The sequence below is a fragment of the Tachyglossus aculeatus genome, chromosome X1 (assembly GCF_015852505.1).
Source record: "Tachyglossus aculeatus isolate mTacAcu1 chromosome X1, mTacAcu1.pri, whole genome shotgun sequence".
NCBI lineage: Eukaryota > Metazoa > Chordata > Mammalia > Monotremata > Tachyglossidae > Tachyglossus > Tachyglossus aculeatus.
The window spans coordinates 32,420,434-32,438,876 of NC_052101.1; the positions used below are offsets into that span (position 1 = coordinate 32,420,434).

The 18,443-nt window shown below is 49.4% G+C and overlaps 1 protein-coding gene across 1 annotated transcript; it reads right to left on the minus strand.

Moving 5' to 3' along the window:
* Nucleotides 1–742: 742 nt before the first annotated feature.
* LSM11 (LSM11, U7 small nuclear RNA associated) lies at nt 743–18,443 on the minus strand. The gene is made up of 4 exons (XM_038740043.1): nt 17,847–18,443; nt 7,442–7,581; nt 6,016–6,099; nt 743–5,529 (listed from the first exon to the last, which is right to left on the minus strand). The coding sequence occupies exons 1-4, from the start codon at nt 18,337–18,339 to the stop codon at nt 5,134–5,136; spliced, it is 1,113 nt and encodes a 370-aa protein (XP_038595971.1). The 5' UTR covers nt 18,340–18,443; the 3' UTR covers nt 743–5,133.

An 18,443-nucleotide genomic window follows, 5' to 3' on the forward strand; every position in this document is an offset into this window, starting at 1 on the left:
GATGGAGCAAGAGCAGAGGACCCAACCAGGGAAGACAAGCTAAATAATGTCACGAGATACCATCTTTAACTTACCATCAAATGCTAGACGGCAGAGGGACAGGCCATAAAGAGTCGGTGATTGGTAGCCTATATTAAAATCAGGGGAGAAAAAGCAAAGGGGCTACTTAGGATGTAGAGTGCAGCTTGCAGAAGTAATTAGTGGGGTGTACCCTGGACTCCTCCGCTTGACAATTCTATACCCAAGTGGTAAAGGGCACCAAACGGGCAGAACAAGTGAAAGGCCCATTCTGTGCCTGGGATCGTATGAAGATGGATCAGCCAGGAGATACATTAAATGTGCACAGGAAAAGAATGCAAGGAGTCAGTGCACAGGGTAGTTTCAGAGAAGACTGTGCCAAAGAGAAAAGATTGAATTCAGTGAGCTAGTTTATGTAATAATTCCATAGTCCACACCTGAGAGCTGGTGAAATCAAAGTGAGTCCACTGTCCTTCCCTAGGACTTAATTTTATTGGTGAACAAATGGAATTGGGTATCAGTTAAAAAACAAAACAAAACAAAACCAGTGGCATGAATCACCTGGAGGAGCCAAGGTTACCGGCAGCAGGTCACATGTGTCACATGGCGCCACAAGACTTGTCCGAGCCAGACACGACCTCGGAGGCAGCTTTATGACAATGAGGAAGCCGCTGACCTGGATGAGAGCTACCAAAATTCAGCAGGAACCAAAACAACAGATGGGTACATATTAAAGTGAGATTTTATTGCAGTTCCAGGACTTCATATACAGTACTTTAATTAAGCAGAACATTGTACACTCACATTTAGGTTCAAAGAAGCAATTTCTCCTTAAAGGGCAGACACTTAGAAAATATTAGACACAATTTGCATTAAAGATTCCAATTCATTGTTTTTTGTATTTTAGCAGGTAGCGGGGTAGTGCAAATATAATTACTTACATTCACATCACTATTGGCCTTTTAAAGACAAACACGGTACAAGTCAGTATATTGCAAAATCCCTCCAGTGCCTCTGGTGGCTGCGATGCCAGACGGAAGACTGGGTGTCTTCAGATACCTGCATGGAGGAAATTTCACTTTTCCAGACATCACCCACGACTTGCTTTACTGTCATGACAACTGGCTAATGGATTCCAGCCCAGTTTCCCTAAGTCTCGGCACACTTAGGACTACAGGGAGGCAGCCCCGGCTTAATAATGCCCTTCAAAAAGAAGAGTGTAATATTTTTTCACACATCTGACACGACGACTAAACCACAATGTGGTCGCACTTTACTCCGAAGCAGTGAATATCAGAAGCAATCACGGAAAGGAGCTGGAGCAGCTTTCATATCTTTCCTGAGGGACTGCTCCCAACTTTTCAGAGGAATTAAAAAAGAAATCCAATGAGGCTTTTATACCAGCTGTTCTAACTACTTTTCATTCTAAATGAATACAAGGCTGACAAACTCTCAGGTGTGCTCATTTCCTCCCCTAGGCCATGAAGCTAGTCGCTAATAAAATACATCCTACGCCATTTTTCCTTCCTTGGCAGCAAGCTTTCATTTCCATCATTCAAGAGTAAGAGCCCTCACAGCAGTGCTGAAAAGGGTTTGTAAAACCCCGAGAGAGGAGTCTTAATTCTCCTTCCTCCTCCAACCTCAGTACGCTTTGACAGGAACTCCACAGATGAAATCCTACAGCTACAGTAGGAGAGGAAAAGTTCCCAAGCTTTCCAATGCAGCCAGCAAGATATCATTTCCTGTTTAGGTAGGACTGTGAAAACCTGAATACGGGCTTAAGAGACAAGACTTTTCTCTCTCTCGAAGGATTTTGTTGATTTCTGTTTCCCGTCTCAAGGGAGAGGATCGTTGAACCATCTGGACCCTCCTGGAAATAAGTACTTTAAGGTTTTACTGGAAGGGCACCGCTGATCCTGCTCCAAGGGAGCGGCTGCAAGAATGAGGAAGTTTCCTTTGTTCCAGAGGGCTTTGGGACAGCACCGATGATTCCTGATCCCTGGGGGTAAGTCAGTATCGAACTAACAATCCCCCCCCAATCAAGCGTCAGATCACACCTGAGTTTAGAGATCAGTTCTATCTTTAAATAGTGATTTTTTTGCGGGGAGGAAGAGCGGGTGATTACAGTGTCCTCCCCAACTATTTACATGAATGATGCCTACTGAGAAATCTTGCGCATATAAGTCGGAGCTTTCCTTTTACTCCTGGTTTTAAAAGCCAGCAGTGTTGTGCAATCCCCAGGAAGACTTTTTTCAGATACAATAAAGGTTCAGCTTAAGAAACTTTTTTGTTTAGAGTCATTCTCCTAGGCATTTTTAAAAGTCTTAATCAGAAAATCCTCAAATACATTATCCCTACGGCAAGATCCCCCAACTCAATATCCTAGAGAAGATTGGAAAGCAGATTTCCTGCACACAGAAGACTCATTACACATAGATTGTCTTAATGCTTTCCAAACTGAGGGGCCAATGATTAGTCCTTCTTTGCCATCAAATCTCCTACATCTGACAACCGACACCTTCGTGGCTTTTGTGACATAACGAAGAGGATTACATATTTAAGGAAGAGCAGCAGATGAATCCCTGAGAAACGCTTGTTTCTCCTCTTTGAAATATTTTCAATGATTGAGAGGAGAGAGGAAAGAGTGATTTTATAAAAGCAGAACAAGGTTATTTTTAAAGAAAACTATCAAAGTTTTCCACTAGATGAAATGTTTACTGAATTAAATTCATTTGAAAAGTCAGCATCCAAGGCCCAGCCCAAGGTTTATACAGTGCAGATATATAGTCTTACATAATATACATGTTCTAAAATAATTTAAATGAACACAGTTGTACCTAGATAAGCAGCAGAATCCTACAGACATGCATGAGTGTACATATTTTCCGGGGAACGTGTTTGTGAGGAGAACTCAGAATGAATCTAAGACAAACACTCGTCTTCTCATCCTACAGAGGAGAGAGAGGGATGGCACTGGAAAAGTGGGCTGAATAGAATTTTTTACAGCCTAATGACTTTTTAAAAAGAATGATTTCCAAAATGATTTTGAGGGCTGCCCCTGTTTATACTCTCATACGTGTGACCCACCAAACTCCAGGAATATTTTTCATTTTAATGGGGGTTTATCTTCCATTTCCCCATAAACTATATGCCCCCGATTAGGCTCTTCCTGACTGCCTAGATTACAAAAACAATCCAATTGGATTGGTGCCCTGGGGTCTGGGGGTGGGGGAGAGCCGACCCCCTTCAACGGGAGTCAAAATGACCCAAAATGGTGGCTTTCGAACTTCTTAGCTCTTTGAAGCCTCTCTCCTCCCCATCTCCATCCTCCTTAAAACCCTTCCCACCTTTCCACCCCCAAGCTCACAATGAAAAGGTGGCATCTCTGATAACAAGAGTAGCACATCTTATTCCTAAAGATAAATACTGACTTAATTACATAGTACCTGCCAGTAAAACTCTTGAAAGGCTGTGGAAGTTGACTCTGTAAAAAGATGCCTGGCACTTATACAGCACTGTCTTTGAAACAGTTTCCCCTATTTCATCCACCCTACACTCCACTGAGGTAGGTATTTCACCTCCCCATAAGACAGATGGAGAAACTGAGGCACGGGGGGGGGGGGTTGTAACTGACTTGTCAACAGTCACCTAGTGATCCAGGCAGGGGCAGATCCAGGGGTAGCACCTACAAATGAGACCAGACTCTGTACCGAGCTCTGAGGTCTCACTGCTACTCTCTCTACAGGGATTCTGTTGTACATCCAAGATGCTATAAAAAAGAGAAAACTTTTCCATTCTGGCAACTTACCGGGTTAGCCATTCCTCACTCTGACTTTGAACAAGTTGCCTTTTGCTGTTGAAGGGGGAGAGGGGGAAGCCAGCCCTCTTGGTCTCCACTGGGTGATTTATAGAGCAGAGAACTGTTCAAGTAGGAAGGAGTGTAACAGATTTTCTGGAAGTTTCATAACTGAGAGGTTCCCGCAGAGTTTTCCAGCTCAGGTTAAGGGTGCCTCCGAGGCAACGCGCTCCGCTTCGCAATGAGCACTAGCCCCCCTGGCCTGTCGTGAGAGAAGAACCCGCTTCCCTGTTTCACGTTAGGACCATGATGAAAGGCACCCCGCATTTCCATCTCCAGGAGGGAGAGTTGAGGCTTTTCGATATGTATAGTACCAAGTTCATGCTGGACTCGGCGGCTCACTGAAGCCAGACACGAAAGACGCGACCTCCGGCGAGGTACTTCCTAGCTCACGAGACAGCTCACACTGTACTAGGCCACACCACCCATTTCATGCAGCAGCACAATGGCACGTAGCTCAGAGAAACAGCAAAAAAAGGATGATGCCAAGTCACGGCGCAGCCTCTTCACATTTACAGCCGGTCGTCCAAATGCGGACACTGGCCTCGCTGAGGTGGGCCTGGCTGGGCACCGCCATTCTTTGTACGACACGGACACCGACGTGGCCAGGCAGATAATGGCTTGCTGCCCTAGGTCTGCCCAAACCTAACCCTACCCTCCTTCTCCGGCCTCGCTCTTTCAGACGGAGGTCCTGATACAGTGCAACCTCTAAAGAAAAGGCAGACTTTAAAAAAGGGTAAGGAGCCAATCTGCAAAACCAAATTTGGCGGTGGAAATGAGGGGCAGCCTGCCCCCAATTTAAGCCACTCTTCCTGGTATTAATTTCTTGAAGATTTAATTCACTTACTTTGAGGTGAGAAAAGCATTCTTTGGGGGAATCTTTTCCTTTACCCTATAACATCTGATGGAGTTGTAGACATTCCCACCAGGACCAGCGTATCATCTGCCCTTGGTGTTTAATGCCTGCATTTAGAAATGCACCCGAAACCAATTCAGATCTTAGTAAATAGGCTCCCGTCTACCTCTGACCAGAGCAACCTCCCGCCCTTCTCCAGTGAGTGTCCCGCTGCCCTTTCCCTTCTGAGGATCTGCCCGATGAGTCAGAGTGCACTGAATCTGGCTCCTCCCTCTCTTCAGCCAAGATCAGAGGGTACCGTCACAACTTTGCGTTTCCCTGGGCTGCTGGGGAGCACAGAACCACAACTACAACTCATGCTATTTATTCTTTAAATACAAAGACCCGTGTGTGCCTCAGCTGGTCACTGCGCGAGGTGGACAAGCAAGACGTTCTCGCCTCGGATAAAAATCTGGTTAATGTGCCGGGTGAACACCTGCTGGTAATCCACTTTGGGCCTCTGCTTTTTCTTACGGGACCGGCCCCTGGAATTAGTGCCCCCCGCGCTCGAGCCCTCGGTCCGCGTAGTCCTGCCTGATGGCTCGGACTTGGCAACCTCTTTCCCGCCTGCCAGGAGCGAAGAGGAAGCCGAACGGGACCGCTTCTGGCTCCCGCTCTCGCTGTCTCCTCTCCCCCACACTGAGGCCACCTTCCACGTAGATGTCTGGGAATATCTGGACAGTGTGGAGTCCGCCACTGCAGACTTGGAATCCGCTTCCTTTTTTAGGGAAGAATCCTGCAGTTTCAACCTGTCAAACAGCTGAAAGGAAACAAGTCACGCAGACGTGAGGAACGGGGAGACAGACCTGTCTCTCTGTCGTTCAAAGCCACTTTTTCAATCCCCTAGCCCCAATTTTTCCTTCCCTGCCCGGCTGAGACTGACATGAGTTGGAAAGCAAATGGGCTATTTCCTTTTTCCAATCCATCAAAGAGTTGTCAGGGGGACTTGGCCAAGAAAAAAAGCCATCTTGTCTCATGAGGTTGGGCAGAAACAACTCGGCCCAACAGCATTTATCTCCGGAGCACTGAAATCAAAAGGCATTTCATTAGCTTTAGACACTGTAGATCACTGCTCTGAGCTTATAGAAGAAGGCAGAAAGCTCCAATCTTCCTCACGGCAGGCCTAGCTCCCAACTATGGGGTTTTCGTGCTGGGAAATCCCAGCTCCGGATTCGGTGAACTGAGGCAGGGTGAGAGTGAAAGCATGCAGACTGTGGTCTCAGTACGTCTACAGAAACTGCCTTACCCTGGTGAGCGTGAGTTGAGGCTCCCTGTCGTATGCTTTACCCAGGACAGGTTTTCTGTATGTCTCATCCACATCTGTCAGAGCCTAGAAAGTCAGAGGAGATGGAAAAATTCAAAGCGCAATTAAAAACCACTGTGCAGTCACCAGGTGACCTTGCTCACAGGCAGGACATTGAAAATAGATGACATTAAAATGCTGGTGACAAACTCAGCCGAAAAAGAAGCTAATGATTTCGTATTCATTTGCGATCGTGATCCAACTCCCTTCAGAAGCTTTTATCTGCACTCCCACCCACCCTCGTCCCTGGAAAGTCTCTGGCCTACAGCCTGAATATAAGAACGCCATTAAAAAATTGTTTTCATCATAGTGCCTACTTTGAAACTCCAGAACATCGGGCTCTTCTTCCTCTCTCTCTTCCTTCTCCACTTCCCAAATCCTGTTGTTGTGCCTGGTAGAGAATGGCTCCAATGTCCTTTGACTGACACGAATCATTTTCTCATTATTAGTTCCCGGTGTGGGCATGGAACACCAGGACATGACCAATTAAGTACAACAACATGATCATTTAAATACCAACTCTTTTATAGTGCCCTCTCCCCGGAGCATAGTACAGTGCTCTGCACACTCTAGGTGCTCAGTTAATACGACTGATTTACTGATTTGACTGACAACAGAACTCCTCTGTCAACTCTGTATAGGAGGAGAGGAAGGAAGACGAGTGAGTTGACCCACTGGAAAAAGCTCGAGAAGGAAGGCTGCCAGGACTGCTGAGGAAGAAATAACAGAGCCTGGGGAAGAGCTGAGGAGAGTAAAGGCAAGTGCACCCATTTCTGTTGTATGCCACGGTTATATTCTTGAAGGATCGGGTGTTTGGGGAAAACTGTAACAGTAACCACGGATTCAAATTCCTAGATGATCGCTTTTCCACCACTAGCAGAATGATTGATGCTCTTGCCACTCACTGCTATCATGTAATATTAAATACTTTAAATTTGCAAAAAAACAAAAAGCACAAAGTCTTGTGCGTCAGGTACCAGGAGGCTGAGGCTGTGGTGAAGCATAATAGCACCACACCATAAGCATATGCACAACTCTTCTTCCTTTGCTGAATCTATTTGGGCTAATCTGTAGATCCTCTTGGCTGTGGGAAGAATGTTCTCTAACACTTCATCCAGAAATATCTAAATTGTATAATGAAAAAATGTATTTTATAGCCAAAATGACTGCAACTGGGTTTAGGGAAACAGGAAACTGTCAGGATTAAGAGATCCCAGACCTTCTCAAGACTCCAGGCTCCACTTGAAAGCAATTCAGGTGCAGCTCTGAACAACATTCTGGAAAAAGTTATGTTGGTACAGAGTCAATTAGAAAGTCCAATCCCCTTGGCCCATGAGGCTTTCAAGTCATACAATAAAAGCTTATGTACCATGTTCCAGAACTTGTCAAATGCGACTAAGAAGCCAGAGCAGACACCGCGCAGTCCCTTGAAAGTTCGGATGTGCACGTTGACCTTCACTCCTTCTTGAATGCAGCGGTGGAGTTCACCTAGCGGACTGCCTTCGTGCACTGAAATGAGAGAAGAGAGCCACGGCTAGCTCGTAAACAGAGTCGAGGTTGCGGGGTGCATCTCTGGAACCAACAGCCAAGCCCACCCAAACGGATCCAGAAGAGGAACAGTCCACACCAGAGTAACGTAGTTCAGAAAAAAAAACAATACAAAACATCCTCCTATACCATCAATTTTGTAGGTTGTCATGCCCAACTCCCTTCCCAGGACAAGCAGCTTCGCACGGGGCTGCTTTTAAAGGATAGTACGATCCCAGTTACACGCAAGTCCCTCCGCCTCCTACAACACACTGAGCTTCCACGGAACTACATCACCCAGCCTCGTACCAGATGTTAAGAATGTTCTTCACTCTCTTCCACGTCTTGTGTCTTTCTATAATACCCATTTACTGCCAGAAGAAACAAAAGGAGTGGGGTCAATTCCGAAAATAGGAAAAACTTCTAAGCAGAAGACCGGCGGACCCCACTGCTCTCACCACCCTGGTGGTGAGGCAGACCTTCTGGCGGGGGCAGGCGGCCAGCCAGACACCGAAGGAGCTGCCAGGCACGCAGCCCGGAGACTTGGGGTGGGGGAAGGGGTGTGAAATGGGAGAAGTGGGGCTGGGATTGTTGGCAACCAAAGAGACGGCAGACAGGAGGAGTTGGAGGTGGTTCAGTGAGCTCCTCCTTGGCCGGGCAGCTCCCTCCTCTCTCCCCAAGGCACCCTCTCTGGGACTTTTTCCCGTGCCAGAGTTGAGTTCTGGCCAGTTCCAGCTCACTTCCCGCACTGGGTAGGCCCAGTTAATTGACCAGAGAAACTATGTTGCTTTTTACCAAAAGCATTTGAGTCAACTTTTTATCACTGGCAGGTGGATCGGCTTCCCACTAATGGAAAATTCTTGCTGGAGCAGAGGGTGGGCAGAAGCACCGGACCACCTCCCTCCCAAGCTCTCCTTCACCAGAGCTCCAGATTCCAGGGAAGGTGGTCCGACTTCCCAGGCCCTCACCGTACCTCTGTGGGAGCCAAAGCCCCAGCCCCCGCAGCGGCCGAGGGACAGCGGGACCCCCCCCAAGCTCGCCACACTCGTACCCACGCTGAGAAGCCGAGCCCCTGCTGCCACAGGAGCTGCAGCAAGACAAAGTCTGTCTTCTCAACAGTTAGAACATTAGAAGGCTTGTGCCAATTCAGGCCAGGTATCCCAGACTGGGGCTAGGAGGAGATGGGAAATAGATGGGTTTTCTTTCACTGCTGTCATTTCTGGTTCTGTTCCATTTTTACTCTGCTATTTTTGGCTTCCCTTTTGTAAGCCCTGAGTCTGTCGTCCTCCCTCTGTGAGTCCCGCGTGGACCAGGTACTGTATCGGAAACGATATCCATGTATCCTTCCCCGTTCTTAGTCCAGCCCTTTGCTCACTGTAAGCCCTTAATTGACTTGACTCGAAGAAGTCTCTGCATCTAAATTTCAATTCGGCAGAATCTTTAAACAAGACAGGAACAAATCATTTGTCTATCAAAGGGATTAATTTCTTAACCAACGTGCCAAAGTAAAGTGCTGGGCCTGAAGAATCCATTCAGCTCTACATGACTTAGAGACCAGAACAGTCAGCTGGAGGTGACCATGTAACATGAAGGTTACTCCTGAAATTCGCTGGTCACCAAGCACATTTCTCCTTCGATGCAGCAAAAATGATCGATTATACAATGGCACATCTGGCACTGAGGATCTGTCTCTTGCTCCCAGTTCCCAAGCATTTGTGTCAACAGAGAATATTTTAAGGGTGGCCTGAGGTAACCTCTTTGCATCTTTTCCGCTGATCACCTCTTGGGTGTCTCATTCCCCGGCCTCAGGTGACGCCGCCACTGGGGCTGAGCTTCTCTCCCCATCATCATCATCATCATCAATCGTATTTATTGAGCGCTTACTATGTGCAGAGCACTGTACTAGGTGCCTGTGATCCTGCAAAGGGCAGGGCTTCAGGGTTCAGGATGAAAGGCTGCCAGCTGTCTGTTTCAGGCTCAAGTGGTTAAGCTGTTTGAGAGGCCAACAGTGTGAGGCCCAGCTCTCCAGTCATTCATTCATTCAATTGTATTTACTGAGCGCTTACTATGTGCACAGCACTGTACTAAATGCTTGGAAAGTACAATTTGGCAACAGATAGACAATCCCTACTCAACAACGGGTTCACAGTCTCATCTAGCAGTGCTATGACCAGCTGCACAGCAGATAGCAACAGGCTGATTAAGGCTTGATTTTAATGGGTGTCTCCCACTGTAGACTGTAAGCTCCTTGTGGGAAAAGATCGTGCCTACCAAGGGAAGAATTGTGGCCTAGAGGACAAAGCATGGACTCGGCTCCACTACTTGCCTGCGGTGTGACTTTGAGCAAATCACTTAACTTCTCTGTGCCCCGGTTGCCTCAGTTGCAAAATGGGGATTAAATGCCCATTCGCCCTCCTACTTAGACTGTGAGCCCCAAGTGGGACAGACACTGAACCTGGCCCGATCATCTCAATCTACCCCAGCACTCAGAATAGTGCTTGACGCATAGTAAGCGTCTAATAAGTACCATAAAAAAGAATCTTGGTCAGTGCTTGGCACAAAGTAAGCGCTGAGTAAGTACCAGTAAGTGACTCGTGACTGACCGAGAACCTGCATGAAAAATTGACTGTAGTCAGGGTGATTTGGGCATCACCACCCACACTCACTGCCGCTAGTCACGTCCCCGTTGGGGCATGGAGTGTAACAAGAACGTATATATATATATATATATCTGTATATATGTATATATGTTTGTACATATTTATTACTCTATTTATTTATTTATTTTATTTGTACATATCTATTCTATTTATTTTATTTTGTTAGTAGGTTTGGTTTTGTTCTCTGTCTCCCCCTTTTAGACTGTGAGCCCACTGTTGGGTAGGGACTGTCTCTATATGGTGCCAATTTGTACTTCCCAAGCGCTTAGTACAGTGCTCTGCACATAGTAAGCGCTCAATAAATACGATTGATGATGATGATGAAGAACGTAGACAGCCGGGGTGCTGCATGTTGAGAAATGCCCACCAACACTTTACTGGCAGGACACACCTGTAGCTGCAAGTGCCTGTGGAGTCGTACCGGTGGTAGGCCGTACCACTGTCCCCCATCATCCTGTTGCCTCGGTAGCCACGATGGCGTTTGCCGCCCACATTTGCCGGTGCCTTTCAGGATTCCTTCTGGGCCTGTCCACCTCATGCAACATGCGGTGGTCAAAAACCTTTACCACGATAAGAGAGCTCCCTTTATGAGCCCTGTCTGTCTGCCATCCTCCCTTGACGAGCACTGTGCGGACCACGAACTGTGTCTGAAACAATATCCATGCATTCTTTCCAGTGCTTAGTACAGCACTTTGCACACTAAATAAGACTGATTCCTTAATTCTTCTTACACACTCAAAGCAAACTGGTTGTCTTGGGCACAGCCTATACAAGAAAGGAACCCGGCCTGCTATACATTTATAAGTGAAGCAATTGAATATACAAAGCAAGTTCTTGCATTCCCAGCTAACTTCACCTACATCTTCAGCGGCTTCCACGACAACCACCTGTGGGTCCGTGGCACTACGGCACACCATCGGCACTATGCTGTGGTCACTTTGACCGTAAATGGGTCATGCGCAGCCTCCCCCAACACCCCCCCCAAAAAAAAACCCCCACAAACTACTACTACTACTACTACTCTCTCACTGCATCAAGTGCCCCCACAGGAACCTGACTGGTAGGGACAAGAGAGTGTGAGTGGTGTCACACAAGCCACTCACTCTACGATATATAATAATCAATTCCTTCACATGGGTTCTCGGTCCTGATCTCATCCAACGGGAAAAGTCCATCATCAACTGCTCCAGCATGATGGATGACGGCAGCAGGGAAGAAGTGATTTTTTTTGGAATGAGAGGGAAACGCCTCGGCAGACGAAATGTAGGTTATTCCCGAAAAAAAGACAGCATGGAAGATGTGGAAGCGGAGGTAGAAGCTGTATTAGCACTTAACAGCACTTAAAAGGCCCCCTTGAATCTTGCCTCAAATACGAAATACTTTCATCACACCCCCACTGCTCTTTCGTATAAAAACTCTGAGGTTTTGTTTATTTCTGGGGCTTGAGTGGCCTTCCTCCATCTTTTCTTTAAAAGAGGAAAAAGAACTGAAATATCTACTTTAGAAACATTCCCCTGCACTCCACACCACATAGACATGTAGGCCAATTAGCAAACCCAGCCTGGGGCCTTTTAACTTTCACATCTGTGACTTTCACCAGCATTTAAAGATTTAACAAGGTGCTATTCCATGTTCTTGATTTATCCCTCTCCCACCCCCTCGCCCCTGAAAAAAATGCACCTCTGAGGATAACGAAGCTGGATCTTGGGGGCCAATGATCCATTTTACGTTTTCAAATGTAGGGGAAGTGGACCAGACAGAGTCAAGGACACCTGTGCCAGGAGGGTAATTTGGCCACTCGCTTCTTGCTGCGTTCAAATCCCCGGCAGATGATCACAAAAGTCGAATGGGAGCTTGCCCTCTCTGTCATCTCATCTGGTGTAAAATGACATAACTGAGGAGAAAGCACTTGGAAAAACAGAAGTGTTCAACAAATTCAAGTTGTTATTATTATTCTACAACTGTCTGACTGTTCAAACGCTTTAAAATAGGCAAATGGAAACCTCATCTCCTATTAGGAGAGGTTCAAAACCGAGATGTGGGAAAACGAGCCCAAAGGAAAGCACTGTTACAATAAGAAAACGTAGCAAGATTACATTTGAGCCTGGAGTAAAACAAAACAGAGACTCTATTCTTTTCTCGGTTAGGAGTAACACGGATATGCCAACACACCGGTGGAGGCGAGCTGGACAACAGAAGGCTTTCTCTAACATTTTAAACCACTGGACTTACAAAAAAGCTGCGTCTGCGAAGACGTTCTTTTTCGATAAATACCCGTTCACTCATTTCAGCGCAAGCAGTTGGTCAAAAGGTAGCGCTTTATCATTTAACGAGCGCTTGATCATTTCATGATTTGGGCCGCGATTCCCGGCCGGCTTTCTGTAGATGGCTAAGTAGGTCACCGGACGGATGTCCGGCCAGGCCGCCAAATGGCAGAGGATCGACTCTTCTTTTTATACGAGATTCATCCACATCACCTAGTCTAGCCTCCTTGGCTTCCTGCACGTTTATCCTGCGGATTCTCTTCGGATGTTTGCTCTTTGAAACGCCCTGTTGGTCTCCTCTCCCTCTCCTTCTCTCTTCCCCGTGGGATTCTACGGGACCAGAGGCGGCCCGCCCTATTCCAGCTCGAAGCCAATCGATCGATCGTACTGATCGAAAGCTCATCGTAATAATCGCGGCATTTGTTAAGCGCTATGTGACAAGCACTCTACTAGGTGCGGGGGTGGATACAAGCAGATTGGATTGGACCTACGTGGGGCTCACGGTCTCAATCCCCGTTTTACAGATGAGGGAACTGAGGCCCAGAGAAGTGAAGTGACTCGCCCGAGGTCACACAGCAGACACACGGTGAAGTCGGGATTAGAACCCAGGCCCTTCTGACTCCCAGATTCAAGCCCCGCTCCCCCCCTTCAGCTCGCCATCCCGCAGACCCCTGGGCTCGGGGCATCCCCTCTCCCCCCCCAGCTCTTTGTGGGCAGAAACAGACAGATCCCCTTCCCCTTCCCCACAGCACCTGTATATATGTATATATGTTTGTATGTATTTATTACTCTATTTATTTTACTTGTACATATTTATTCCATTTATTTTTATTTTGTTAATATGCTTTGTTTTGTTCTCTGTCTCCCCCTTCTAGACTGTGAGCCCACTGCTGGGTAGGGACCATCTCTATATGTTGCCAACTTGTACTTCCCAAGCGCTTAGTACAGTGCTCTGCACATAGTAAGCGCTCAATAAATACGACTGAATGAATGAATGAATGAATGAATGAATAACTGCTTGGCTCAGTGGAAAGAGCCCAGGCTTGGGAGTCGGAGGTTTTGAGTTCTAAACCCCGGTCCGCCACTTGTCAGCTGTGTGACTTTGGGCAAGTCACTTAACTTCCCTGTGCCTCAGTTCCCTCATCTGTAAAATGGGGATGTGAGCCCACATGGGACAATCGGATTACCTTGTATCCCCCCCAGCGCTTAGAACACTGCTCAGCACATAGTAAGCGCTTACCAAATACCATCATTATCATTAGTGGTGGTAGTAGTACTGTTCTCTCCCAAGTGCTTAGTACAGCACCCTGTAAGCGGTCCACAGAGAGGACTGAAACAATAATAATGTTATTTGTTAAGCGCTTACTATGTGCTGAGCGCCGTTCTAAGTGCTGGGGGAGATAGGAGGTGATCAGGTTGTCCCACGTGGGGCTCACAACCCCCATTTTCCAGATGAGGGAACTGAGGCCCAGATAATAATAATAATGGCATTTGTTGAGCGCTTACTATGTGCCAAGCGCAGTTCTAAGTGCTGGGGAGGATACAAGGTGATCAGGTTGTCCCGCGTGGGGCTCACAGTCTTCACCCCCATTTTCCAGACGAAGGCCCAGAGAAGTGAAGTAACTTGCCCAAGGTCAGCCAGCAGAGAAGCGGCGGAGCCAGGATTAGAACCCACGTCCTCCGAGTCCCAAACCCGGGGAAGCAGCGTGGCTCAGTGGAAAGAGCCCGGGCTTGGGAGTCAGAGGTCATGGATTCTAATCAAGACTCCGCTGCTTGTCAGCTGTGTGGCTCTGGGCAAGTCACTTAACTTCTCTGGGCCTCAGTGACTTCATCTGGAAAATGAGGATTAAGATTGTGAGCCCCCCGTGGGACAACCTGATCACCGTCACCTCCCCAGCGCTTAGAACAGTGCTTTGCACATGGTAAGCGCTTAACAAATGCCATCATTATCATTATCACTGCCACCGGGCCACGGTGCTCTGCGCATAGTAAGCAGTTAACAAATGCCATCATTACTATTATCATCAGAGAAGCAGCGCGGCTCCAAATCCCGGCTCCGCCACTTCAATCAATCGTATTTATTGAGCGCTTACAGTGTGCAGAGCACTGGACTAAGCGCTTGGGAAGTACACTCGTCAGCTGGGTGACTTTGGGCCGGTCACTTCGCTTCTCCGGGCCTCAGTTCCCTCAAATGGAAAATGGGGATGAGGATTGTGAGGCCACCCAGGGGGCAGCCAGAGTCAGAGGTCATGGGTTCAAATCCCGGCTCCGCCACTTGTCAGCTGGGAGACTTTGGGCCGGCCACGTCACTTCTCCGGGCCTCAGTGACCTCATCTGGAAAATGGGGATGAGGACTGTGAGGTCCCAGAGAGTCAGAGGTCACGGGTTCAAAGCCACTTGTCAGCTGGGTGACTTTGGGCCAGTCACTTAGTCCAGCGCTCTGCACACAGTAAGCGCTCAGTAAATACGATTGATTGATTCTCCGGGCCTCAGTGACCTCATCTGGAAAATGGGGATGAGGACTGTGAGGCCGCCCGGGGGGCAGCCTGATCACCCTGTCATCTCCCCAACAGTGCTTTGCACATAGTAAGCGCTTAACAAACACCATCATTATCATTATTACTGCCACCGGGCCACGGTGCCCTGCGCATAGTAAGCGCCTAACAAATACCATTATTACTATTATTATCAGAGAAGCAGCACGGCTCCAAATCCCGGCTCCGCCACTTCAATCAATCGTATTTCTTGAGCGCTTACAGTGTGCAGGGCACTGTACTAGGCGCTTGGGAAGTACACTTGCCAGCTGGGTGACTTTGGGCCGGTCACTTCGCTCCTCCGGGCCTCAGTGACCTCATCTGGAAAATGGGGATGAGGACTGTGAGGCCCCAGAGAGTCAGAGGTCACGGGTTCAAAGCCACTTGTCAGCTGGGTGACTTTGGGCCAGTCACTTCACTCAGTCCAGCGCTCTGCGCACAGTAAGCGCTCAATAAATACGATTGATTGATTCTCCGGGCCTCAGTTCCCTCAAATGGAAAATGGGGATGAGGACTGCGAGGCCCCAGAGAGTCAGAGGTCATGGGTTCAAAGCCACTTGTCAGCTGGGTGACTTTGGGCCAGTCATTTCACTCAGTCCAGCGCTCTGCACACAGTAAGCGCTCAGTAAATACGATTGATTGATTCTCCGGGCCTCAGTGACCTCATCTGGAAAACGGGGATGAGGACTGTGAGGCCCCAGAGAGTCCGAGGTCACGGGTTCAAAGCCACTTGTCAGCTGGGTGACTTTGGGCCAGTCACTTAGTCCAGCGCTCTGCACACAGTAAGCGCTCAGTAAATACGATTGATTGATTCTCCGGGCCTCAGTGACCTCATCTGGAAAATGGGGATGAGGACCGTGAGGCCCCCCGGGGGGCAGCCCGATCACCCTGTCATCTCCCCAACAGTGCTTTGCACATAGTAAGCGCTTAACAAACACCATCATTATCATTATTACTGCCACCGGGCCACGGTGCCCTGCGCATAGTAAGTGCCTAACAAATACCATTATTACTATTATTATCAGAGAAGCAGCACGGCTCCAAATCCCGGCTCCGCCACTTCAATCAATCGTATTTATTGAGCGCTTACAGTGTGCAGGGCACTGTACTAGGCGCTTGGGAAGTACACTTGCCAGCTGGGTGACTTTGGGCTGGTCACTTCGCTCCTCTGGGCCTCAGCGACCTCATCTGGAAAATGGGGATGAGGGCTGCGAGGCCCCAGAGAGTCTGAAGTCACGGGTTCAAAGCCACTTGTCAGCTGGGTGACTTTGGGCCAGTCACTTCACTCGGTCCAGTGCTCTGCACACAGTAAGCGCTCAGTAAATACGATTGATTGATTCTCCGGGCCTCAGTGACCTCATCTGGAAAATGGGGATGAGGACTGTGAGGCCGCCCGATCACCCTGTCACCTCCCCGGCGCTTAGAGGGGTGCTGCGCGCATAGTAAGCGCTTAATAAGTGTCATTATTATCTATCAGCGTGGCTCAGTGGAAAGAGCACACGCTTTGGAGTCAGAGGTCATGGGTTCAAATCCCGGCTCTGCCAATTGTCAGCTGTGTGACCTTGGGCAAGTCACTTCACTTCTCCGGTCCTCAGTTCCCTCACCTGTAAAATGGGGATTAAGACCGTGAGCCCCCCCGTGGGACAACCCGATCACCCTGTAACCTCCCCAGCGCTTACAACAGCGCTCCGCACATAATAAGCGCTTAACAAATGCCATTATATCACCAGCGCGGCTCAGCGGAAAGAGCACGAGCTTTGGAGTCAGAGGTCACGGGTTCAAATCCCGGCTCTGCCACTTGTCAGCTGTGTGACCCTGGGCAAGTCACTTCACTTCTCCGGTCCTCAGTTCCCTCACCTGTAAAATGGGAATTAAGACCGTGAGCCCCCCCGTGGGACAACCCGATCACCCTGTAACCTCCCCAGCGCTTACACCAGCGCTCCGCACATAACAAGGGCTCAACGAAAGCCATTCTACTACCAGCGCGGCTCAGCGGAAAGAGCCCAGGCTCTGGGGTCAAGGGGTCGTGGGTTCAAATCCCGGCTCCGCCGCTTGTCAGCCGGGTGAGTTTGGGCAAGTCACTTCGCTTATTTGAGCCTCAGTGACCTCATCTGGAAAATGGGGATGAAGGCCGTGAGGCCCACGTGGGGTGACCTGATTACCTTGTATCGACCCCAGCGCTTAGAACAGTGCTTTGCACAGAGTAATCAATCAATCAATCAATCAATCGTATTTATTGAGCGCTTACTATGTGCAGAGCACTGTACTAAGCGCTTGGGAAGTACAAATTGGCATCACATAGAGACAGTCCCTACCCAACAGTGGGCTCACAGTCTAAAAGGGGGAGACAGAGAACAGAACCAAACATACCAACAAAATAAGTAGGATAGAAGTGTACAAGTAAAATAAATAAATAGAGTAATAAATATGTACAACCATATATACATATATACAGGTGCTGTGGGGAAGGGAAGGAGGTAAGACGGGGGGATGGAGAGGGGGACGAGGGGGAGAGGAAAGAAGGGGCTCAGTCTGGGAAGGCCTCCTGGAGGAGGTGAGCTCTCAGCAGGGCCTTGAAGGGAGGAAGAGAGCTAGCGCGGCGGGTGGGCAGAGGGAGGGCATTCCAGGCCCGGGGGAGGACGTGGGCCGGGGGTCGATGGAGGGACGGGGCGAGAGCGAGGTACAGTGAGGAAGAGTAAGCGCTTAATAAATACCAACATTATTATTATTATTATTGTTCTTAAACGGCAGACCCCCCCCACCCCCACCCCGGCGGCGGCGTTACCCACGGGGCATCCTGGTGAGGACGTTGCGCGGCGCCTTCCTCCTGCGGTCCGCGGTGCCCTTGGTGCCCTTGGTGCCCTTGGTGCCCTTGGCGCCCTTCTCCTCCTGCTCCTGCTGCTCTTCTCTGACGGCCATGAGCCGGCGCAGCCGCTGCAGCCGGTCCGGGTCGGGCCCCCCGGAGGAGGAGGAGGAGGAGGCCCCGCGGCGCCGGCGGCGGCGGGCGGAGGAGGGGCCCGCGGAGGGTCCGGGGCTCGGGCCGCCTGCCCTGGCCCTGCCCCCGGCGGCCCTGCCCCCGTGCCCCCGGAGGAAGCTCTCGTAGTGGGCCAGGTTGTCGAAGCAGGGCGCGTCGGGGTAGGGGATGGGCGGCAGGCGGGGGGCGTACAGGGCCAGCAGCGGGTCGAAGCGGGACGAGCGGACGTCCAGCCTGGGGCTGCCGGGGCCCGACGGCTCCCGCTCCCGCTCCCTCTCCCGCTCCCGTTCCCGCTCCCGCTCCTCCATGTTTGAAACGCCCGCAACCCGAGGCCGATGGGAAGGAGCTGGGCCCGCCCCGCGCCCGCGCGGGCGCGAACGGGAAGTTTCCCCCGCGGGCACGAGCGAGCAGC

Coding starts and splice junctions, on each gene's coding strand:
- LSM11 (XM_038740043.1), bottom strand. CDS start 18,339: ATGGAGGAGCGGGAGCGGGAACGGGAGCGGGAGAGGGAGCGGGAGCGG. Junction 7,582..17,846: donor CGTCCTCACCAGGATGCCCC/GTGGGTAACGCC, acceptor CTCTCATTTCAG/TGCACGAAGGCAGTCCGCTA. Junction 5,530..6,015: donor CTCAACTCACGCTCACCAGG/GTAAGGCAGTTT, acceptor GTTTCCTTTCAG/CTGTTTGACAGGTTGAAACT.